Source organism: Sturnus vulgaris, chromosome 2, assembly GCF_052056855.1.
Source record: "Sturnus vulgaris isolate bStuVul1 chromosome 2, bStuVul1.hap1, whole genome shotgun sequence".
NCBI classification, from domain to species: domain Eukaryota; kingdom Metazoa; phylum Chordata; class Aves; order Passeriformes; family Sturnidae; genus Sturnus; species Sturnus vulgaris.
In genome coordinates, this window is record NC_142244.1 from 33,648,527 (window position 1) to 33,673,629 (window position 25,103).

Genomic DNA, 25,103 nt, shown 5'->3' on the forward strand with positions numbered 1-25,103 from the left:
AATTTTCCTGGTTTGGAAGAAAAACAGTAAACCTGAATAATTACTCAATCAGACAGTTCTAGTCTTCTACTTTTAATAAGATGCCACACACAGTCTGAGCCTTCCAGAAACTAACTGCTCAGCAGGAAATTCCAAGCATTTTCTCTTTTCTTCATATCTCCATGTGGTGACAGTTGGCAGGGGTAAAAAAGGACTGACAGACAGAGACTGCAGAGGGGGGATCTATCCCTGTTCCTGTAAAGACAATAAAGGGGAAAAAAAAAGGCTCCTGAAGTATTAAAACGAATCATTGGGAACTTAGGGGCCTTTTTTGTACCTTGTGACCAAATGGTACTGTCAGGCCAAGGACAGAGCTCTTATCACCCAGAGGGTGGCTGGGCACTGGAACAGCTTTCCCTGGGAAGTGGTCATAGCACCAAAACTGACAGAGTTCAAGAAGCATTTGTACAACGCTGTCAGGCACAGGGTGTGACTCTTGGAGTTGTCCTGTGCAGGGACAGGAGCTGACTCCATGATCCTTGTGAGTCCCTTCCAACTCAGAATATTTTGTGACCTAAGATTCTCTCCCACTTTATCTATACAAAGCCTATGTCAGAATCTCCAGTATAGCTGTGGAGGTTGTGGCAGACATCTCAGGACAGGGCCATGTGCCTCCCTACAGGTGAGTCATGGAGCAGGTGGTTTTCCCAGTCTTGTGGGCTGTGGGCAGGAAAGCATACAGGTGTAAGGAAAGTTTAGAGCAGGGGCAGGTGTTGGTCAAGCTTAAGCTTTGTCTTTGCTCAGCATGGAAGGAGGATGGGCAGGTGTCCATTCCCTAGTGTGGATCAGAAGCCAGGCTGAGATGGAGAAACTGCATGGCCTGGCTCCATTTCAGTGCCAAGCCTAAAGGTGAGCATGGCACTTCGGGTGCATAGGATTGGAAGGATGTGAAACTACAGGGAAAGTGCCAGGAAAGGGAATTGTGGTGACTTGAATAAAGTGTATTTGATGCAAAGTGTGATAAAAAACTGGTGATAGCACTTAGTACATGCAGTTCTTGTTTTCTGGAACATATCTCCAACTTTGTCATGATCTTGTCACATCAAATCTTCTACTTGAGTTCTCTTCCCCTCAGTTTGACCACTGGGATACAGGAACTCACCCTTACTTGGCACTGCAAATTGCTTTCTACCCTGGACCTGCAGTCTGGCAAGTTTCTTTGCCTGCATCTCCCTCCCTTTCCATATTCTTCAGGACCATGCCTGTGATAACAAAAGAGGTGTTGGGCCCTCACCTCACTCGCATGGGACACTGTAGCTCATCACTGCAGTTTCTTCTGGAAGACAAGAAAGAAAGTGCTGGTGAGACACATTGACAAAAACCCACAGAAGCAATCCAGCACTGTGCTGCTGTTCCTAGGAGAGGTGCTCCCTCAGTTTACAGGATACAGCTCCCCTTTACTTGACACATGAAACCACTGGTGTGTGCCCATGACTCTGCAGCTGGTCAGGATTCATCCAAGGCCTGAGGCTGCAAGTCCCAAAGAGCTCATCACAGTTATGAATTACTCGCTTTCTGAAGGAATAGCAATCCCTGACACATTTCTAGCTTTTCTTCCCACTAGGAATCTCACAGAACTGAGGACAAGTTGATTTTGGTGTTATTCTTCTAAGAGGGCCCTTACTCTTCTGAGTGCTCCCCTTACTATGGTCTCTCTGCCTTTGCTGTCTCCCACAAAGTAAGTGTTCAAAAGCACAGCTCCTTGTTGGGAGAGCCAGACCCTCAGTGGTTCTACATGCCAGCTGCAGGCCTGCAAGTTCTGCAGCCAGAGAGAGGAGGACTACCATTTTGAAAACCAACAGGTTAAGTTCATACCTAGAGAGCTTCTAAGGGACAGTCAGATAACCATGTCTGAGATGGTATTGTCTTAGACTCAGCAAAATTCAGGAATTTTCTTTCCAGTAGTACATTTGGGCGGTTTTTGCAGTACAGCATCTGAACTCACCTGGCATATAGTAATCATAGATCTTGATATTAGCTGGTTTATGATCCTTCACTTGCATGTCCTGCTCCACCAGGAAAGTGTAGGTTTGAGGCTGTCTAGTCAGCTAAGACCAAGAAATGCAAGGATTAAAAACAGAAAATGACAGAAAAGTCGTGTAAGACAACCCCTTTCACCTACTTGCATTCAGGCTCTGTGGAGACGTCACCACTGTTACAGATCTGTTCTGCTTTCTAGTCCATCCCAGAAATATCTTTTACTTCCCATTCTGTGACTATCTCCCCTTTTTGGTCACCAAATTTAACTCAGCTCATGAGGAGCATCAAAAACCTACAGACTCAGTGTGCACTACTAAATGGAGTTCTAGCATTCCCCACCAATCCCACCTTCCCATCCAGCTCTACTCTGAGCTCCTTCATGCACCTTGCCTCAGTGGCTACTTCTTATTCACAGTGACATCAGCTCTTATTCTCCAGTCTCACATAACCCTTATCATTAACCAGACCAATACAAGCTGTGGATGAACATCTGCTGTAGGGTAGTAGTTATGTGACCTGCTGTTGATTGGGGTGCACCTTGTGATTCCTGGCAGCTTGAGCTGAAATATTTCTCTGTATTGCCTTTCTGCTCTGTGCTGTAGATGTAATGAAAGCAGCAGCTCTGCAAGTCTACTGCATCTACACGACACTAACCCGCTTCCTATGGGGCCAGCTCAGCTCAGCCTACTGAGAGAAACTGAGAATGAAGAATCACAGAAATGCTCCTTAAAAATGCCGGAGTTTTAAATACATGCCAGGTCTCATTTCTGGTGCTTTTTAGGTATTCATGGAACTAGAAAAAGGCTGGAGTGGTTGTTAATCTGTTGATTCATGAGGCTGTGGAGTGAGCACTTCTGTTCACACAATCATCTGGTTTAGTTTCAAACTATCTTGGCAAAATCCATGAGCAATGCTGCATGTTCTCTGCTGCATTCAGGTTGCTTAAGAGCTTTCTAAGATTCAGGCTTGCTTGGATTTACTAGATGGATCTTATTACTCCTCCCCAGTCCTAATCAGGCACCATATATATGAACTTTCAATAGTCTTTGAACTAGGCTTAACATGAGAGATTTCCTTGTTTCACTCACGTTAAGTAGCCCTGTAAGTGGCTCTACAGATGAACAACTGCTGATTGACACTTCTCCAGATCAACAAATGTGACTGGTATGCAGGAACAACAGCTCTGGGTACTTAAAATAGTAATGAAACCAAATAAACAAGAATAAAAGCTGTCAGTTCATAGCCCCTTTAAGCATGAGGTTAGCCCAAATTACACTCACTTCCTCCAGGTAGAGAACGACTTGGTCAGCTTTGCTTTCAACTTTCTTCACTAAAGGCATTTTCTTTAGCTGAAAATAGGGGGAAAATATCAGAAAGGCTTTAATAAAAAGAAGTAGTATTCAGGGGTATTTGTCCTTTTGAGAGTATGGGCAAAATATTTACATGGCCAGGGAAGCTGTTGCTGTAGGGAAAGGCAAGGTGCAGCTTGGAAGAGACTTTGAGTATAAGGATTTCTTAGGAAGAAAATAACCCTGGTTTCTCTTTCATTCCCCATAGGAATGATCACATTTCAGCATACAGTCCTGTATGATGGACATCCATTACTGTTCCCATCCCAGCTGGACACAAATTCACGGTCTCACCTCTTCCAGTGAACCTGCCACGGGGCTGTATCCAGACAGCAGCTCCACTTGGATCAGGACCATGTTGGTGGACACACGGTTCCCTGTGTAGCTGCAGCAGGAACCCAGGGGACAGCACTAACGTTACTTTCTGAGCCATGATCTCCAGATACTCCAGCCCAGCTTTGGTACTCAGGTGGAGGAATGTGCCTTTCTTTCCAGTGTTTCTCCTGTCAGCATCCCTGTTTCTGTACTGTAATAAATCTTTATGCTTCCCTCGATCTTGCTTTTAATTGTGCCAAGGAGAATAAATTCCTTGGAAGCCTTCTGGCGTTACCTTCTTTAGGCAAGGCAGGGAATATGACATCCTATGCCTGTTCTCTTGGCAGGAGTGCAGCAGAGGAGAGTGGTGTGACAGTCAACTGGGTGCAGAGGAGGGAACACTTAGGAGTATGTGTCAGTCCCACAGGACCTTCACAGCATTAGCGTTTTGAGACCTAATCCTAGAAGGGGGTGAGACTCTCAGACCTTGGGAGAATTTGTGGTGAGGGGCATGGGACAAGACAGGAGTACAGCCTGAGCCACCCCTCTGGGGCCTTGTGCCTCTCATCCAGCTGGGGAGAGCACAGCAGGGTCACCTCAGCACTTGGACCCCACGAGTGAAGGGGAACCCTGCCAGCAAGAGGCCAGTGTGGTGCCATGAGCCTCTCAGCACAGGGGAGGAAAGGGGCAACTGAGTGTCACCTACCGAGCACGAATGGTGACAGGGAACCGGGTGGCATCGGGCACGGTGCACTCCGTCTGCACGGATATGGCAAAGGTGGCCTCGCTCCTCAGTGGAGGGATGTGGTACCTCAGGATGGCCTGCCAGGACAGAAAGAAGCTGGATGGCAGAGAATAGCAGGGCTTTTTGCTGGAGACTATTCTTGTCTAGACTCAGCTACTCTGTGCTGTCTTGTATTGGTGTTAAGAGAAAACTATGTGGCAGAAGCAGAGGTTCTGCTAGTAGTGCACTGCTCCTGGTGGATTTCTTGGAGGAGAGGAGCTGCTCTGGCTGAATGGAGATGATCCAGATTTCATTTGGGGAGTAGGTATTACCTTCCTGTTGGATCACAGTTAGCCCCCCACCAAGTCTTGAAGCCCAGATTCTTGCAAGTTACTACAGCAGTTTGTTTTCACTGTTGGCTAAGTAGCAAGGCCAGATGTTCTGTGGCTTTCAAGGCTTTTCACCAGACAGACTTTTTCCTTCCTGGCTGGGCTTACCTGCAGGAAAAGACAGCCGTGGCCCTGCACACGCAGGGTGTAGTCTTGGGGAATGGCTGGCAGCTCCACGGTCTGAAGAAGGAGGCGATTGCTTTTGTCTACTCGGAAGTTTTGGCTGAACCCCTTGGAAGTGAGAGAAACCTGAAGATCAGGGCTGTCCTTGCTGAAGATGTTGGTTGCATACAGGGCTAGGGCTTCCAGAGCAACAACTGTGTCCTGAAGAAAGGGAAAAACATCAGGAAAAGTAGGATTCCTGCTTCCTATACATGCCCAGTCCTTAGCCTTTCCCACCTTCATACTGCAGCTATTGCACAATAAAGGTTGAGCTTTCCCCTTTGGCTTTTAGCATGGGATTATCCATAACTCCCAGGACCAGTAAATCCATACATCCTTTTTTGATTTATTAATTTTTCTTTTTTTACAATGGGCTGTTAGAACCCATTGCTCTCAAAAAACCACAAAAAAAAAAAAACCCAACAAAAACAAAAAACCCAACAACAACCACCAAAAAAAAAAAACCAAACAAACCAAACAAAAAAAAGCCCAAAAACCCATCAAATCTGATGATGATGGCTCAGGGGGATTACCTGGGTTGAAGCAAAGCCTCCATATGGGTTTTGCTGCTTGGTGAGCCAAGACACAATCTGGGATGCCTTTTTAATTTCATCTGATGACAAACTTGACTTTGTAAGGTGAGCCATGAGGATACTAGATGTCAATTCCACATCAACAGATGGAGCCCGATACCAAGACAGGGAACCTTCTTCCTGTTTGGACTGTTGACTCCAGAATATTTGGTCATCTAGAGGTGGAGTGAGGGCATTTATGGAGTGGTAGCTGTATCTAGTGACCCTGGAGTTCTACTTAGCCTCTGTATATAGGTACTAAACAAATATGTACATTGGATATAATACAGTTGGACAAGATATATGTGCATAGCTCCCTATTTTCTCCCCACACCCTGTTTTTCCCAGCAAAACCTTAGACCTGCAGGCTAGGGAGGAGCTCCACAAGCTCCCCTGGTTTGGGTGACTGGGAGGCCAGGACTGTGAGATCAGCCACAGAGACAATCCGTCTCACAGTGTGGATATAACCTGGGACAGCTTGGCAAAGTGAGGCTTGGATAGCCAAGATTTGGACTCCCCACAAAGCTCTGGCAGTATCCTCCCACCCCCCCACCTACTCCTGTCCTCCACTCCCATGGTTGTTCAACCCAGGGATTTCCACACAGTTCTGCCAGTGGCCCTCCCTCCTGCCCCAGAGTCCATGGTACCTGATATTATGGCAGCCTTATCCAATCTTCTGAGGATTTTCTGCCTGAGGGCCTTGTCACCTGCCACTGCAAAGGCGTTTGCAGCCAGTGCCAGGCTGTACAGGTTGGGACTGCCAGGATCAGCATTGACCAGGTCCCTTATACATTTCAGAGCTTTTTCCACGACAGGGTCCTAGGATACAATTGAAAGTGCTCTCGTTACGGGCAGGGTGTTTGGGAAGGGAAAGCAGGTTTCACGTGTGCAGAAGAGGGTGGAAAGCAAAGGCAGAGCCCAGGCAGCGCCTGCGAGAGGCTGCCCACACAGCCCGCTCCTGCTGCCGCTACTCACGGAGTGAGGCATCCCCGAGCGTATGAGAGCGATCACGATCACAGAGCTCAGCCCCAGGCCTTCCTCCACTGCACCCTGCAGACAACACAACACACACAAGAGGAATGCTGTGAGAAGGGAGAGGGGAAAGTTTTCCAGTGCCTTCTGGTCCCCTAGCAAATGCCAGCACAGGCAACATTGCTGGTCCTATTCCTTCTCCTAAGGAAGTGACAGGACTGATAGCCACTTTTAAAGGCCCTGCTTACCAGAGCACTTCTCTGCCAGGGTTCCCTAATCTCTTCTGGGTAGCTGAGTCCCTCCCTCTGCTGAGCACATTCCCCTTTCCCCTCCCAAACATAAGATTTTCGGTAGCAGATTTCAATGCCAGGGGATGTTCCCACAACCCTGCTGCAAGCTGGCATGCTTTTGAGATGAGAGGTAGGGCAGGGCACTGTTTCAGTTCCCAGGTGCACATCATCAAATGCAAACTTTCATCATTGATAACTTGAAAAAGTGCCACAGTGACTGGACAACCCTGAGCGTCACCCAAGGGTGACCCTGGGCACTTCAGAGCCTTCCTCCTGCAACAGAGTTCATTTTTCTTGGCACCCAAACTGGATTAGAAAGTGAAGGAGCTCTGAGGTACCTAATGAACCACCAGGACATGTCATACCATCAGACCATTGTTGAAGAGCTTCCCCACACTCTTGAAGCAGCCAGATGGAGTCTGACTTTTAATCAGGGCACTGGCAGCATCCTTTATATTTTGTTCATCTATGTGGATGAAGTCCCGGGCTTGGCTGAAGGTCTTCAGGACAAGAGCAGTAAGCCTAGAGCCAAAAAAGGAAGAGGGAAATAGAACTGAACTGTCACTTGATACATGTGTCTAAGAGGAGACAAGAGTCTCTGGGTCTTCTACTACATTCTCCCTGTAGAAATACCAGCAGGCCACAGCCCCTGTGCACATGGAGTACTGGAAGCAATGCACATGAGCTCAAGAGGTCAGAGCCATCTGCAGCAAGAGAGAAAATATTCAATTCTTCAGACCTTCAGAGCTCTGCTAATTCCAGCAGGGTGCTTTGTTGCCCTGGAGGGCTGACATTTAGTGAGCTCACTTCAGACCCATTCCCAATCCTCTTTAGGCACCAAGCATTCTGAAAACCTGCAAAGAAGGTTCCTTTGCTGCCAAGTTTCCAGAATCAGTCTCGTTTGTGGTACCCAAGAACAAACAATCCAACAGGGGTACTTCAAGTTACTTCATCGTCACATTTGACAGAGGTGTTCCGCAGACTAAGAGAAAGATTTTGTATATTTATCGAAACAGATAAATAGGAAAGTGATGGCCTATTGGGGAGTATGAAACCTGGCATGACATAAATGTTATGGAGTAAGAGATGCATATTGCTCTGGTTTCAGCTAGAGTGAAGTTAATTTCTTCTCAGTAGCTGTTATGGTGACATGTTTTGGATTTGGCATGAGGATGGTGTTGAGCGAACAGCTGTGTGGTGCTTAATTTCCATCTGGGCTTAAGCCATGACACCTTCCAAAAGGTCTCAGGAGCAATTTCCATTCAAACCTCCAGACTGCCTCAGTTTCCCCAGACCAAAATCCAAGCCAGCTCGAGCCTGACCAGGTCAAAATGTTGCTCCTCAGTTATGTCTCGATATCGTTGCTTACCAAGTGTTTCCTGGCTCACTTCCTTCCCCAAAGGCACTGTATGAGCCATCTGTGTGCTTGTACAGGAGCTGCCGCTGATATCCTGCAGGAAGAGGCTGGGGGTAGTGAAGATGCTGTGTGCTTGTCCTGTTCTCCAGGTGCCAACCTGCCCCACCAATCCTGCTGATCATTACAGAGAGCATTATCTCTCAGGAATTTAGCAGAGGTGGGTCGTGCACCGCTTGTTCCGCTGACATGCACTGGCCTGATTTACACTGCCACAATTACCATGGTGTCAGGCAAGCGATGCTGCACAAATCCTGCTCAGCACCAGGCCTCTGCTGAGCCTCCTTCCACACAAGTGCTGTAGTGGACATCACCAGCTTAACAAGCAGAAATCCACTCACCGCTTTCCAGATAGCCAATTGCCTTCTGTTTGATTTCTGGAGTCAGCTGTCCTGTTTCTTCAAGGTATCTTGTGATAAAGACGTTTGGGGCAAAATGAACCATGTTCTGCTCACCACAGCCACTGGACATCTGGAGAAGCTCATCTATGTTGTCCAGTGCTGTTCCCATAATGTCACCTGTAGGACAGAACCACAGCTTTGGGAGCCATATGTATTTTTGCATGTAAAACCATTCTGGTCTCATAGATTCTCCAGACGACCTGCTAACAGTGATCTCAGTTCACCTCTGCTTATGTGATGTCTACAGACTGTAGGAACAGTGATATGGTACTGGGCTTTCCCCTGGCTTGGTGAAATTATACATCCATCCAGTGCCACTTGTATAGGAGAGGTAGGATACTGTTCTGGAAGACAGTACCACACCTCTCTGTACATATTCCCTTTCATTACTTTGTTTGCTAAAGAAGACACAGTGGCACCAGAAGAGATGTGTCCTGCAGGGAAAAATATTACTTCTCAAGACTCTTCTAAAAACTCACCTAAGAAAGAGATGTAGGCTCTCTCTGACCCAAGGACAATGTTCTCTGGCATAGTGAAAGAGATTGTCTCTGAAGCTGAAGTTCCTGCAAATGGCAAAATCATCAGAACAACAGGCATGAGGAAGATGGCAGAGTTACAGGTGACCCCCAGGAGATGGTGTAAACAGGTCTGGGATCACCTCATCAGTTGGTGACATCAGCATTTAAGAGAGGATGACACAGAGATCCAGCCACCCACTGATGAAGGTCTGTGATGTGGTTAGACTGTGGCTTGATGTTGCCAGGAGCTTTTAGTACTGAGTAGGGATGAATGGCTTTGCCTACCCATAAAAGCTCCAAAATCCCTGACTTTCTGCTCCCTACACAGCTCCAGAGAGTCCTAGAGTTGTTCAAACACCACACTGCTTCCATCTGATCTCCTTGTTCTGTGCACAAGCACAGCCCCGGTAAGAGAGTATGTGGGGGCCTCTGCACCTACCTTCAGGGCACAGGAGTGAGGTGTGAGTCTTTTCCTCCAGCTGCCCCTCTGCCTGGTGGGGAAAAGAAGGGAGAAGGGTAAAATCAGAGAGCAGCCGTGCAGCACCTTACCTTTGTGCAAGCACTTTTCCATCCTTGTGGGCCTTGGCAAAGGGCATCACACAGACAGCAGAGACATCCATGCCAACAGTGAAGTTGTACTGGCAAGCAGGTTTCTAAGCTGCTGCATGGCCTTTGACCCCATTGCCCTGCCAGCAAGCAGTTCTGACATTTCTGTCCCATCCAGTGGAGGAGCTCCAATCCAATCTACCATTAGAATTGCTCCTGGACCAGTCTCCCTGAGAAATGTGCCCAGGGAGTCCTCAGCTGACTCTTCCTTCCCAGAGCCACCCACTAGACTGTCTTGAGCCTGACCCAGCTCCAGCCTTGCCAGAATCCTGCAGTGCAGCCTGACCTTGACCAGCAGGTGTTTAACCACTGTGTCCTTCCCTCCGGACTCTGGCACAACAGCTTTACTCTCCGTGCAAACATCTTCCCGCTCCATTGCCTCAGCAGTGACAGTGAAATTCACCTTCCCTAAAAAACAGAACATCAAGAGGCCAGTTGGCACATCTATACCTCCATTTGCTCAGCCTCGGGCTGCTCACTCATGCTTTGCACAGTAGGCCAGTCTCCCTTCCAGCCCAGCTCTGGCTTCTTCAAGCAGCTCTGCCAGTGCTTCCCACCCCTGCCCCTCCCTTGATCCCTTACCTAATTTTGTAGTCTTCACGTCCCAGGAAAATGTTTTTGCTGAATCAGGGCACAGACAAAGAGTGAACCTGACATTTTCATGCAGAAATTCAAAATCCCTGGAGTCCATCAGGCTAAGCTGGAGCTAGAGGTGAAACAAAAGGGAGTTCAGGTTACATAGCTGCTGCTGCTGCTGTGTGTTTTCATTCAGGTCTTTGATTCAAATAACAATTAATCCCAGAAGACAGGGGTGAGCATGATGATGGCCTGTTGCAGTATCTACAGGAAAACAGCAATGTCCTATGGACATGCAATCATGGAAGATTTGGCTTCTGGGAAGGGATAAACTGGTCAGTGATGGCTCTGTGTGGAATCAAATTGAACAACTTCTTTGGCGTCTTTTGCCCAGGGTCTAAGCAGGCAGCCCCTTTGTTTGGGTCTCTATTAATAAAGAGGTTTCCATGCATTCCTCTGCTCCAAATCATCCTGGAGGGAGCCACTCACCGCCATGCACTGCTTCAGGTAGCTGAAGACTTTGACTTTCAGGGGAAATGACTCTCCCCGGAAAACAGAATAGGGCAAAGTGGGTTCCACAAAGAAGGGCTTGAAGCTCTGTAGGCTGATGGTCTCCGAGATTCCCAACCCATGGCTCTCCGAGGTGCAGAAGGACATGGCTCTCCAGTCTGTGATACTGTCAGGTACTGTGACAGCTAGCTCAGCAGCCCCTGAATCACTGAGGAGAAAACAGAGGGAAAGAGGTTTGTCTCCACCCTGGAAAAATTTCTCATGGGGAGAAAAAAGCAGAAATTCAGACTATGAAATGGAAGTGCGTATGAAGGTGTGGGGATTCCTGGCAAGTAGGACAGAGGTATAGGAAGGATAGCAAATAGGTGGGCAAGGAATGACTTGAGAGGAAAATGCAACCCAAAATTTGCTTCTGAGCAGTGCTGCACCTGAAATTCTTCTTTTGTGTGGGCACAGAGGGCTCTGTGGGGGGGTCTGTGTTATACACAGAGTCTGTGCCATGCAGTATAGTGTGACACTTCCTATTGGGAAGGTGTGGAGACAATGGGACATGTCTGTTCTGAGGTGCATATTGACAGGATAAAAGGTAACACATAGCTGGAACATGGGAGATTCTGACCTGACATAAGAAAATACCATGAGAATGGTCAAACATGGAAACACAGTTTGAGGAATCTCAATCCTTGGAGATACAGAGTATTTTACTACAACTTGATTTAAAAGGACCTGCCTTGTATAGAATGTTGAGCTATGGATCTGTGGAGGCCCCTTACATCCTGCAAGAGTGTGTGATGTTAAATTCCTAGAAGCATTTGGAAAACTTCAAGCAGAGACAGGAACTGAACCAAAACTCTGTTGTCCTTATCCACTTCTTCATAGCTCCCTCTTTTACTTTGTGCACAGAAGGCAATAATGCCCTGTCTCTGCTCCTGCCCATTCCCTCTACTGTGTCAGGTAGAAAGTCTGTGTCCCTGTGGAGCCACAGCCTGCGATTACTCACTTGATGGGAACCAGAGTCCAGATGAATGTCTCTGGGAACCAGGTACGTGCTGGTGCTGACTCGCTGCCCAGCTCGGTGTGCTCTGCCTCAGCAGCTTCAACAGCAGCATCTGGTTCTGCATACAGGCTCTCCAAGTCTGCCAGCTCATCAAAAGCTATTGGGAATGCAAACATTCATTCAAAGGCAGAGCAACTGTGAAACCAGGATAGAGTTCAGTCAAGAAAAGCTCAGTTCTCTATCCCTCCCACTCTCAGCCCAAACCCCCTTATCCTCTCCATGACACTCTCAACTCCATTATTGTCTTCTGCAAGACAACCCAGGAGGCCAGGGGAATTCCAATATATGTGTGCTCCCCCATGAGATATTTTACCTGCTCAAAGTTTTGCTCTCATTCCCTGCAGAAAAGCCTAGATACTGCCCAATGCCAATCTTGGTTCATCCTCTGGTTTCCAGAAAGACCTTTCCTGGTCTTACAAACAGATTTTCTTTCCTGAGACAGATGCCTCATTTCCCTCCTTGACCATATTGTCTTCCTGCTCACCAGCTGAAGCTTCCAAACAGGTTTGAACCCTGCAGCCACCCCTCTGCCTTCCAGCGCACTGGACACACTCATGCCAAGGCCTTTCCCGTCTCCCTGTGGAGCACAACTCCTGTGCAGCCTCCCACTCGTCTCTGTAAGCCATCCCCATCTCCTAAGTACACTGCATGTTCAGCTGCCCATGTGCAGCCTATATGTTACCCGTGATCTCCAAAGAAACAGGAAAAATCGAGATGTACACATGTAGTCGCGGTCAAAAGTGTCCTGGATGCGGCACTCAATTGGAGACTTGATTTTAAGGCTGGTTAAAAATGTTAGACCTGCATTCTGGAGGAAAGAAGGGGAAGAAAAGAAGGTATATTTCTGTGGAGGGGTTGGTGTGTCTGAGGGTCTGTCTCTTCCCCTGCCTCCCAGCATATCACAGGTACTCTGTGCTGTTGCACCTCAGTACAACCTGCAAATTTATACTGGGAGAGAAGGCAGAACTGTCCTGCTCCCAGAGCCTGCTCCTCACGCCAAAGGATTGTGGGGGTGACCACTTGCATGTGCGTGCCTGTACACAAAGTCATTATTTTGGCACTACAGTTTGCTGCCCACCCTAACCCCGACTTTTCTTTATCCTTCACTGCCATTCCTTTCTGCTATTCTTTCTCTCCTTTCTCTGGGTCCCCCTTTTCTCTCAGGTACTTTGCTTTTCCAACCTCCAATTTTCTCTGACACAGGCTGACAATCCTCTCTGCTTCCAATCCCTAGAAAGTCTAAAGGGGACTAATGGGGAGTTGGATTCTAGGAATCTGCCTGATCAATTGGAATTTATCATGCTGGGAACATAGACTGTCATTGATCTTTTAGTTCAGAAGCTTAGCAAATTCAGATCGTGAAGTCACCAGCATTTGCAGGAAAGACAATCTGTAAAGCTACCCAGTGCTGGCCTGGGATACAAAAGGGGTCAGCTTTGATATTTCAGACTTTCTGGAAATTAGATTTACCTTCAGAAGTTCATAAACATCTGGTTGGGACACTGCATAAGAGTAACTGTTGTACATGAATGGTGATATCATTCCTGGTGAAAGGGTGGTCTGAGAGGCATCACTGATTCCTGGGCTCTTGTGGATAGTGCAGTAGTCACTGTAGATATCTGTGAGAGTGCTGAGCTGCTCCTGAGCATAGCTGAACATATTATACACCTGTAGAGAGAGAATGAAAACAGTACAGGACAGGGTGAGAGGTGGGAAGAATTTCATTTCTATCCAGAGATTTTCTGTGACCTCAGAGGTTGAACTCAGATCCCACCTGTCACAAAAAAAAGCCAGCCTCAAAGGGTTTTGAATTTTATGAAGAGCCTCCACAAATTTTGGAGGTATAGCACCAGAGAAGAACATGAGCCCTTCTGGGGTATGGCTGCATAGTTGTGGCCACTTCTAGCTTAATAATTGTACCTGTGCACTCAATGCAAACGCTAAGGACACCTTCCCTGCATGGGGGGAACACTGGACATCTTCTTGTCTGGCTGAAGACACATCCTGGATGCACCAAGACAGTGTCAAGAGGCAATTCAGGTGTCCTTAGACCAAGGTCTAGAGGAGAAAAGGGACCCTTCCACTTCCAATACACCACTTAGAGCCCACTCTGTGAATGGAAGGCCTGTCTGGTTCATGTGAGCTGGAACAAAGACATGGAGCTTATCCCACACTTGGCATTTTTTTAAACACTTTTTTTTTCAGAGTGCTGCCATGGATCGGTTCAGGAGATGGATGCCTCTTGCCTTCTGCTTGCCACTGTGGTAAAGCACTGTAAGTTTAACAAGGATGTGACTTCAGGCTGTAGCTGGGGGTGGCAGTGGGTTATTCTAACAGAATAACCCACTCTCTGTAGACACTGGAAATTTTGGCTGGTGTTTGGTGTTGGCCTTCACTTTTTCTCATTAAACCATGCCCTGACCCCATTCAAGTACTTGTTGGTATATCCACCATGCCTTATTAACTAGCAACAGTCAGCACTGAAGTGACTCACACTATCCTTGGAAAGCTCAGCCTCTGGCCTCAGGAGAAGGACGCTTTTGTCTACTGCACGGATGCTGCACAGGGAGCCTGGTGCAGTCTGCAGATGGAGACGGACAGTCGACCCTGGGAGAGCCACTGTGTCTGAGAAGCCAAGCTTCACCTGAAACAGCAGAAGAAAGGGGGACTGCAAATACTGAGAGATGAAGGAAAGGGGAAGCTGTGGTTGTTGGGTTCTGCTGGATATCTACTGCCAGTTTGCAGATCATTATCCACCCTCTAGCCTACCTGCCCCTGTATGTTTTATGCACTGCTTACATGGTTCCTGAAGCAGCTGGAGCCTTTCAGACGGAAGGTGTCAGCTGCCACTTGTCCCTCAGGGAAGGCAATGTAAACAAAGAGGACAGCCATGGATGAAATCAGGTCAGTGGGCAGAGTGATGTTGAAAACCCCACTGTACTGACCTGAAGGAGGAAGGAAAAATTGAAAAAGTATGGCAAGATACAAGAAGTCTGCAATCCAAGGATTACAGCAGTAACGTGCTCTTCCTCTGTAATATTTCTGTACAGATTCTTGGATAAAAACTATTCTGCCTTGCTTCTGGGGAGACCACAGCTAGGCCAGGATGAAGGTTTTTATAGCAGTGACCTTATATCACGACACACCTTGGCAACAGTGAGCACCTGGAAGACTTTGTACTTGAGCCCAGAAAGACTCCATAATTTACCTTGGAAGTCTCTGATAATTTCCTGCTTGGCAGACAAACTCTGACAGTTTCATCATTTGATCAGCATTAAAAAAAAAAAAAAGAAGGAAAAAAAAAGAAAAAAAAGGAAATTAAAAGACAGAAAAAAGATAGCATATGTCCTATAGGTTTTTTTTGTGCCAGCTCTGTGGTTTCTGGTAGTCTCATATCTCTGTTCTTTCCTTGTCCATCTAGGCTGGAAAGACTTTCTCCTTGATTTCTTAAACTGTTCCTGGTAGTCAGATGCTCTTACCTGATGGTGGATCAAGAAGCACTGTAGTTTGGCCATGATGCACAAGGGACCCTCTGGCCATAACCTGAAGGGTAATGAACAGAACAGAGGGTTGAGAGTGCCTCTGCTCCACGTTTCTGGGCCAGCAAGGGGCCCAGTGCTGACACAGACCCGGCGCTGCCCCGCACTCACCAGGTGGTAGAAGCGTGCTCTGGCAGCCCTGTGGCCCAGCTCTGAGGCCAGCATGTGGTAGTGCACGGGGACCTGCTGCACATCCCCGCAGGCTGGCATTGCCTGCACTGGCTGGATCCTCAGAGAGCTGCGGCTGGAGGAGTAGAAAGCCCTGAGCGGGAGCGATGCGGTGCCGTAAGACACCTTCACGTTCCGAGCGCTCGAGTCCTCCGGCTGCGACCTCGCCTGTGGCACAGGAAAAAGCGTCTGAGCATTTCTTGCAGCTCCTCCTACGCCAAAACCAAGACTGACTAAACAGTGGGCTGTGAACTGTCCCAGGGTAAGGTGTCTATTTCCACCTATGCCAAGTTCAATCACTCCCCTTCTGTGGAGCCTGGCATTGTCTGCTGTACCACACTCTGGGATAACCAGTGCCTAAACAGGAACAGGGAGCTGTACACGACTAGGGCTTTGGCTGCAGTCTGAAATTTTGCAATGCTGCTGCTACCCTGGGAGCAAGCCAGATCATTTGACTATGTAAAGTGGCTTATTAGTCCCTGGATCAAACCACTGAGCCCTTTGCTTCTGTCCTGGTATATGTGGATAAGTATTAGCATGGATCAGCCCTTATAATGCATTTCAATTCTAGTTACTTGCTTAGCTGCAGACTGGTTTGCAGTAACTGGCTCCTAACCTGCAGTATAACTTTACTGCTGTTGTCCCATGCTGATGTGTCCAAGACGAAGGAGGCCATCCCAGTGTCATCCGTGAGGTAGGTCTTGGTCTGCTTCCTGCTTCCATAGGACACTGTAAGAATCACCTTCTTGTTCTTCAGGTGTGTCCCATTGGCACTTTTGAGTTCCAGCTGTAACAATGCAGAGAACAGTCAGAGAATTGGAGGCCTCGGGATTGAAAATTCACCTCCCAGTAGAAGTCCCAGTCCCCCTCTCTGCAAAGGGACTCTCGGTGTGAATTTTAACCTCTCCAACCCTTCCCCATTTATGCAGCAACCATCTCATCTGGCAAAGCCACAGATCCCGCAGTCACACCTTTGGATAATCTCTTGGTAGATATGTCAAAGGAGGGACTGGCACAAAGGATTGTGCTGGCAGCTTTGGGAAGCGCAGAACAAAGGGATCCCCGGGCACTTCTGTACCTGCCACCTGGTTAGGCTCAGCCCCTGGGCTTTCCATGTTTCTTCTTTTCACTCACATTTCCATAGTAGGGAGCTCCTTGCTGATAGTAGTAGCTTGTCCCCCAGAACTGGAGAGTTGTGATATCAAAAGTGACCTTGCAGTTTTCAGTGGTGTTGAACTCCACCCCTGGGAAAGACAGGGGGCACATGCAGGTAAGTATCGTGTCTAAGCAGGCATCAAGATTGGATGAACTCAGTTAAGGGGTGGACTGTCCCTCACAGAGGATTGTAGTTTCTCCATGCAACTTCAGGAGTCACTTAACACACACACATATTCAGCTGTAGTGCCTCCTACGTTCTGATGTGACAGAATGACAGCAGTCTATCTGGACGTCTCTGCCAGACATTTCTCACTCTTTCCCACTTTAAGATGGTCCTACTCATAACTGTCCTCTTCCATTCTCCTTCCCTCCTCACAGCAGCCACCAGAAGGCAGCATTTTTCCTTGCCTTTCCCACGTCAGTTCGCAGTCTGATGTCTTGTCCTGTGTGTCCATCTGAAATCACTGCAGTTGTTTGTTAAGTAAATGTGTGTCACTGTTTCTGGCAAGGGGCTGCAAAACATTTTCTTGTAAGAAAGGCTTTGCAAAATCTTCTGAGAGAACCTTATAAGAAACCTTATCTTCCAATCTGGGGTGTGGAGATAAATTTAATGAGGAACTAATAACTGTACACATTCAGGGTCTTGGTTATCTCTAGTTGCTCTGAATAACATCTCATTCCAATGGATTGTCCTAAAATAAGGTTTACTAACAAGAGAACCTGGCCTGGCCCACCTCTGCACACATTTTTAATGTGATGAGGACAAGAAAAAGCAGCTCTTGCCCATCTCTGTTAAAAGGAAATGACTGCCAGAGCAGGCATCAAGACTGGATGAACTCAATTATCTTACAGATAAAAAGTACATTTTATGAGTGTAAAACAGAAGATTTTCCACTAAGTGTATAATCAGTTTTTTCTACCTGTTCCACTTTCTTTCAGAAAAGCCTCAGCCTCCAGGTTGAAATCATAATTATCACCATGCTTCCGGTGGAAAATCTTAGTGCTCACTTCAGTGGAAAAGCAGCCATCCTCATTTGTCTGGGAATATGAAATTATATTTGTTAACCAGTCATGAAGGCAAAAGAGTATTCTGTCTCTTTGCTCTCTTCCGTCCCTTTTGCAAGAGGGGTGGCTGTCCCACGTGCTCACCTCGCCAGTGTAATCCTTACAAATACTGCGCTTGGCTTTGGAAGATCTCCGGTTATAGCGGATGTGCTTGCGGCACACCACAGCCTTCACACTTCCCTGGACTGCTTTCCCATAGGTGTACCTGGCAAAGGGAGCACAGAGGACTCACATTCACACAGACACATTGGCTCAAGAGTGAGCACTGTCAGCTTTATCCTGTGGTTTGCAGCTGTACAGCCCAGCAGCCTGCAGGATATTCATGGGTCACCAGCGCAGCAGAGGAGGCCAAGAAGTACAAATGACCTCACCAGACTGAGACAAAGGCAGTGGTGAGGGAGTTCTCTCCAAGCCAACACCAGTCCCACCGGGCAGGGCTAGGGGACATTGTGCTGGCCACAAGCTAAGCCATTATTCCTGCAACTCTGTCACTCACAAATACAGCAGAGGTGCTGCATTGTAGGGCACTTGCTACATTGAGGGAATGCACTGCCACACTTTCAGACTCACAGAGAAAGCAGAGAGAGAGAATATGGAGAAAGGTGAGAGTCCAGGAGAATTGCTTAGCAAAGGATGCCAGGGTATCAACTCTTGGGGTGGGGGTAGGGTTGGCAAAGACCATTCTGAGCTCAGTTATTGATGGCTGTGCATTTTCCAAACCAGTAAAAATGCACCTTCTGCCACGATAAGTCAGCTCACATGCCACAGACGTGGAGAGGGAAGTTTTCCTCTAGGATGGTGACCACCTGAGGCATCTGGATGGAGACACTGAACTTGGGCAGCACTGTGTGAAAGCAAGAGAAATATAATTCAGTGAGAATAGAAAGAATTAATTTGCTCCAATCCTTCCTGAGTGGCTGTTTACAGAAAAAAAAAATCTCTCCTTTCATTCTCTGACTACCAGCACAGGGCCTGGTAGGAATATACCAGCAGCCCAGCTAGGAGAATGGGATGGGTTAGGCAGCTTGCTTCCTCCCCAGAGCACAGCTGTGGTACACTGTCTCGGTGCCATCCTCAGGACATGGGGCAGGAGAAAGCCAGCAGGCCTGGGTGAAGGTCAGTGATTACACCTATGGGCAGGCAGCTGCACCTCCCAGGAGACAGCACAACCAGCACAGCTGTTCACAGCTGCACGGCCCATCCAGCTGTGTGTGTGTGGGGGGAGGGGGGGCTGGAGGCTGGCAATGCACCTTTCTCTGCTGCCACCACTTCCTGAGACTCTTACCATACTCCTCTACCCTGAAGGTGCGTGTGAGGTCAGGCGTTTTGATGGTGTACTCTCCAAGCGGTGCTTCTGCAGCCAGCGGGAAGGACAGATCCACAATGCCTCCCACAGGTGTAACATCCAGCCACTGTGCAATCCGGTTCCCTTTGGGGTCCTGCACAGGTGTAGTAGACAGTAGTTATTTTCCAGTGCAAAAAGACTCTCTTGCAGGTTGTCCAAGATACCAGGGCCTGGTCTGACCACATATTCCCTTCTCCTGAGAGCCCAGGTCTATGGCACAGCTACAGTGCTCAGGTGAGTCCAAGCTCAAAGAGGAAATGACTTTTCTCCCTGTCTCGTTGACAAAGTAAATCCACCATATCATTGTTCCCTGGTGGCACTGCCATCTCTGACTGCTGCAAAACTGCTGTTTACTGCCTGCCTGTCTCATTAAGAGAAAGAAGTGGTCCTTCTTAGAGATCTCTGAGGTCGCCTGAGCTGGCACAGCCCACAATGTCACTGTGGAGACATTCTGCCTAAGGCACCAGCTACTGGGGAGTGATTTCTAGGGACTGATGTCTTGAATCCCCAGGAAAGAATGGAAAAACTAGTCCAGGACTCCATGCAGGGGAACCATTGAGGCCCAGTCACAAAGGACCACTGCTGGTTCTGGGAGAGCAGGATGCAGAACTCTGGATACAGCCACACTGCCCAGCCAGCAGGAGCTCTGTGATGAGTTGATGTGGAGCAAGTGGGCACTGCTGTTGGAAAAGGTGAAGCCAGATCAGAGCGCTACATTTGCCTAAACTGGCACGAAGTATTGCAGAGATGTGTCAGAAGCCATGTGTTCATGTAACGATTCTTTGCTGGGTATGACATGTACATTAACTACTGCTCATTGCTAGTTGGGACTCTGACCTTTCTGAATGAGTATTACAAACCCCACCATCACTTTCACATGTCTTTCCTCAGCACAGAGATGACACTAAACAGATTTTAAGAATAATAGCCTGAAAGATGCTTTAGGAAGTGTTTCTAGCTGTGTGGTCACAACACTAACTGGTGAAACTTTTGTTTTTTATATGGTAATTGTAAAAGTCTCCTTAAGGAAACTTCAGGATGTTTACAAGTCTTCAATTCATAGGCTAGAGGGACTAGAATTCCAGTAACCACTCTAGGAAGGTTTGCTGGTTTTCAGTGGCACCCATCATTTACTGCAAGGATCCCTGTGTGATCAGCGTCATGACACTGCTCTGACAAACTTTTGTGGACATGGAATGAAGGAAGGTCAAGAAGTCAAAGACTGTTCCTATTCATTCCAAGGTAACTGACCTTCTGCACTCGTATTTCCCTACCACCATCTCCAAACCTGTGTCCTACCCAAGGTGAGAAGAGTTCATCACTTCCAATAAAGTAGGAGCTTTACCTTCAGTTCCACCAGGCGCTGCTGTGGGGAGGAAACAACAGTTACTGGTGGGATGCTCTCAGGTAAGTTACCATCCACCTCCCTGGGCTTTTTATTTCCCCAACCAACCAACCATCCACCAGTCTTCTCTAAGCAATTCCCAGGGATTGCCCATAACCCAACATCATGAGCAGCTCCTGTCTTGCAGGTGGTGCCCAACACTGTAAGCACCAAAAGCAATTTTGAGACCACCTGTACACACATCTCCTGGCTGGGCCAAGCACTGATCTAGAAGACATGCAGGCAGCTGATAACATTTCCAGACTTCGGGTACCTTTCCTCTTGACTTACTGTTTCACTGCTGGCAATAAAGTTCCGATCCAAGGTCACAATCCGCAACTTGACTATAAATCAAAAGAAAACAGGACTGGCTGAAATGAAATCAAGTCTCTCCATAGTAAATAACAAGAACACAAGGCTAAGAAAGATGTGTACACATGCTTCACTGAGAGGATGTGGGCAGCAGATAGAGCCATTTAGGGCCCTGATAGAGAGTCATGGCTTTGACTGGAGCACTCATGAGTACAACACTGTGACTTCTAAACCTTTTCTCAAGCATCAAGGAAAACACACAAGCCCTTTTCACAGTGTCACATGGCACGCTGACATAGGAGAGATATTCCCAAACCCCTCAAAGTCCAGAAGGAAGCCTGTGGCCCATCTCCCCTCCTGAGCAGGTCCTGCTCAGAGGACTAGAGAGTACCCCACATTTTGTGGCACTGTCTCTCTCACAAGATATAGGCATTCTGTCCATACCAATCTGTCCAGGTTTGTACACAGGTTTGTCTGTCTGGATAAAAGTCTTCTTGTCTGCGTGCTTGATTAGGACTTTCTGTTTCTTCTGGAACTCTGAGTTGGCTTCCAAGACTGTGATAACAACAAAAGCCACTTCATCAGGGTTTCCAACAGGAGAAGGGACCTGCAGGTACAGTTATAACCATCAACCAGGGTGGATCTCCTTCACTGATCCTGAGGGTTTTGGAATAACAATTATGATATTACTTTTGGATTGCTCTAGTTTGTCTTGCCTGAAAAGACTTCATGGAACATTTCAAAAAGTTTTCTAGAAGGGTAAAATATCAGTGAGGCTACACAGCAAAAAGGACACTGGCAGACCTATGTAGGCTGAAGCAGAAGGTTCACTGGCCAATTAAGATGTCCTCATGGGAAGACCCAATTCTTTGCATTCCTGCCAGCAAGAGCAGAACTCATGCAATATCCACCCTAATGAGAGCCCTTGAAAGTATCTTCCTTACCTGGAAGCTTGTGCAATGAAAGAAGGGGAACTGAGAGACGGATTGAGTGATCAGAGTCTCATTCCCAGCTCTGCTTTGCAAGGTGACCGACACATGGATTGGGACTGCTTGCTCTCTGCTGAGCTGGAGACATACTGTCTCTGAGAAGGGGTAGTAGAGCTGAGATGGTATTGCCACAGCATAGTTTCTGTTGGGAAAAAAGAAAAAGAAAAAGAAAAAGAAAAAGAAAAAGAAAAAGAAAAAGAAAAAGAAAAAAAGAAAAAAGTCAGGTTAAACTGACTTTCTAAGAGGGCAGGTCTTGACCTGCATTTAGGTACTTCCTAACACACTTCTGGTCTCTTCATTCCACTGTCATGATACCAGTGGGACAGGACTATTCTTCTGTATAGGTACTGCAGACATTGGCAGTGAGGCAGCACTATATGCTGCACACACATATAAAATCATAAAGTCACTGCTTTACAAATTGAAAGTGAAAATAAGCTGAAGGGACCTCCCCATGTCACCCAAGGGATCAGCAGCAGCTTGGCTCTCCTGCAGGTTTCCCAAGTCTTGAGTGTTTTCACTGAACCACACTACATTATCACCATCAGTTTTGTTGGCAGGTTTTCCTACTACTCTTGGGCTCAGAAACAATGCCCTGTGTGAGGGACCCAGTGTCCCAGCTTCATGTCCCAGCCACAGAGACTCACGAGCACCTTCACTTCAGCTCCTGTCACTCTTGTCCTCTTTGCACTCCTCCTGCTTTCCCATCTCTGCATCTATTCTCAGCTGCCTCCGTAACACCAAAAAGCTGTTCACAGTTTGTTTGTTTTCATCTTTTACTGTATTGTAGCATCTAGGACCAACAAAAAGCCAACATTCAAGCAAATTTCAAAATTGTTATCACTGACTCTTCCCACTCATGCCTCTGGACAGGCTCAGCCAGCAGCATGTTTTGTAGGAAGCAGAGGGCAGGGCCTGGAAAGATCAGAGAAGCAGGAGGAAGGGAGGTGACCTGCTGGCAGTTCTCAGCTGGAGCTCAGCACCCTGGCGAGAGGGAGTCAAAGTCCTGCTGGCCAGGAGCCTTTGACTGCTGTCACACTTGAGTGCTGCCAAGCTGCCTCAAGGATCCCAAAACACACACCAACAACATTTTGTTTTTCCTACTTGAGCTGACTCATGGCACCTCCCTCCTGCCACTCGTGCCAAAGGATGGGATGAGCACTAAAAATCCACTGCTTGAAATATCCCCTACCTCCCCTGCTCTTAATTATCCTTTACTCTGGAACATTTTCTTACACCCCTTTAACAATTCATCCCTTGTCCTTGCCTTCTGAGCTATAAAAGCAAGAAAGAACATCTCTGGGGCTGTCATCCAAGATCCAAGTTGGATCATGAATCTACAAAAAAAAAATTGGAATACAGGCAGGACAGCAGACACCAATTAAGCAAGTGGTATTTCCATAAAGCAAAGCTTCAAGTGAAGGTACCAGGGGCAAGCAGACAGCAGTGTAGCACATCCTTTGCATGGGAGCTTGTCAGCCTATGGAACGTGTCCTAGAGGAAGTACTCCCACTGGAGAAGTTTCTTAAAACTGGGCCTGTGCATGTCATGCCACAGGCAGCAGGAGGGAACCCACTGCTGTATTTTCACTGTAACATCTCATCTATTGTTCAAGCACAGTCATGCTTCTGTTTGCATTTGTGCCATGGCTGCAAAAGCAAACGCCTTCAAAAAAGCAAGAACAAGTTCACAAGCCAGGGCATTACAGCAGTGCCTGCTGGAACAGGAGTTGCATTCCTGACAAAGTATATGAAGAGAAGCTGTGCTGGGAATTGTCCTTGACAGAGGTCTGAGAAAAGGCGTGGTGGGAGCAGATGGCCAAGACTGAATGAACACACTGCTTTACCAAGAGCATCCCTACCAGATACCTGGGCTCATGTTTGCTCACTTTGTAAAGACACTCAGCTTTGCTGACTAAACTATTAATGGTGACCTATGACTCTGGGAAGAAGCTTAGCCCAAAGGAAACATATTCTGGAACACAGCAGGAGACATGATATATTGGCAGGCCAGAATTAAGCACATGCAGAAAGCTGGCAGAGTTGTTCTGCCTGAGTCCTCGCTGAAATACACGGTCTACATCAAAGGCACTAAAGGAAGAGCCAATTAGCAGGGGGAATGTGGGGAAAGGGCATATGGAAACCAAGGAAAACCTTGGGAATGTGAGAAATTATTTCTCTCTGGGAAAACACTCCTCACCTCAAGACTTCTGTCCCATTTCTGTCACACTGCGACCCCCCGCCAGGATCCCTCACAGACCAGAGCACATTTGCAAAGTTCTTACAGCATTGCAGGCATCCCGGCCGTGCTAGGCAGGAGAAGGATGCAGCCCCACAGGAAGATGATCCTCCACATAGCCGATTGCAGGTCGAATTCCTCCAAGGAAAGCTTAGCCACTCCTCAGTACCCCCTTCACCCCTGCTCCTGCTGTCTTCCTTCTCCCCCTCATCCAGAGCAGAAGGAGCACGCAACTCCCGCCCTGCCTAGACACCCGTTCCTCCCTTGGCTCCAAAACCAAGGTGGAGATCAGGCTGCTGGTGGCTGGAATGTGGGCGGGAGAAAGGGGTGGCGACAGTGTTTACTGCCTACAAACCAGAGGCAGCTGCTTCCAGACTTTGTAAGGCTTGTTGGTGTTTTTCTGGGAGAGGGCTTGTCTGCCCTGTGCAGCACAGCTGCTGGCAGCAGTACTTAGTTATTACATTTGGTACAGGGGGCCAATTTTAAAATATTTTTTCCCAATTTTTTTGCTGGGACGTCATCAGAAACATTTGGACACTAATTCTTTGTGATGTCAGTGGATTTTTCTCCGTGGTTCTTCTTCTGTAGAACTTCTTAGGCTTTATTTGCTTCTGACCTGCAGCCTCCAGCTAGACCAGTGCAGGCTTCACATGCAACTCTGCCAGTGTCCCCATTCCTCCCTGGAGGAAGGGAAGAATTTTGTTATCTTTTAGTTGGCTTTCTGTGTTTTGTGTCTCTAGTTTAAACTTGAACTCAAACCCCATTTTAATTTTGGAGACTCAAATATGCTCCCAGATCAGTGACATGCAGTGCTTTAAACCTGAGGTTTATCTGCAATGTCAGTGCTAGGTTAAAGGCTGGTGTGTCACTGTTACATCAGACTGTGGTCTAAGAGAGTGGGTGCTAAGCACACAGATGGGGACTGTGCCAAAGTAAATCCAGGGGATTGCTTCAGCCAGGAGCAAGGCATGGGTAGATGGCAAATTCTCTCTGTGCTTGTGTACCTTTGGTTGTGCTCTGCTAAAATGCAG

At 47.5% G+C, this 25,103-nt stretch overlaps 1 protein-coding gene across 1 annotated transcript; it reads right to left on the reverse strand.

The window, feature by feature from the left end:
- Positions 1–56: 56 nt before the first annotated feature.
- Positions 57–24,330, reverse strand: LOC106859819 (alpha-2-macroglobulin-like protein 1). Its single transcript, XM_014887333.2, has 36 exons — positions 24,119–24,330; positions 21,790–21,976; positions 21,290–21,452; positions 20,825–20,877; positions 20,495–20,515; positions 19,090–19,243; positions 18,564–18,648; positions 17,889–18,009; positions 17,660–17,777; positions 16,716–16,825; positions 16,198–16,368; positions 15,525–15,749; positions 15,354–15,417; positions 14,674–14,819; positions 14,369–14,518; positions 13,345–13,542; positions 12,595–12,682; positions 11,818–11,971; positions 10,797–11,025; positions 10,314–10,437; positions 10,018–10,139; positions 9,565–9,616; positions 9,087–9,170; positions 8,548–8,724; positions 8,162–8,243; positions 7,158–7,314; positions 6,506–6,580; positions 6,178–6,349; positions 5,492–5,706; positions 4,905–5,120; positions 4,390–4,505; positions 3,663–3,753; positions 3,300–3,368; positions 1,985–2,087; positions 1,274–1,315; positions 57–234 (listed from the first exon to the last, which is right to left on the reverse strand). Exons 1-35 carry the CDS (start codon positions 24,187–24,189, stop codon positions 1,275–1,277), a joined length of 4,404 nt encoding a protein of 1,467 aa, XP_014742819.2. The 5' UTR covers positions 24,190–24,330; the 3' UTR covers positions 57–234; position 1,274.
- Between the last annotated feature and the right edge of the window lie 773 nt (positions 24,331–25,103).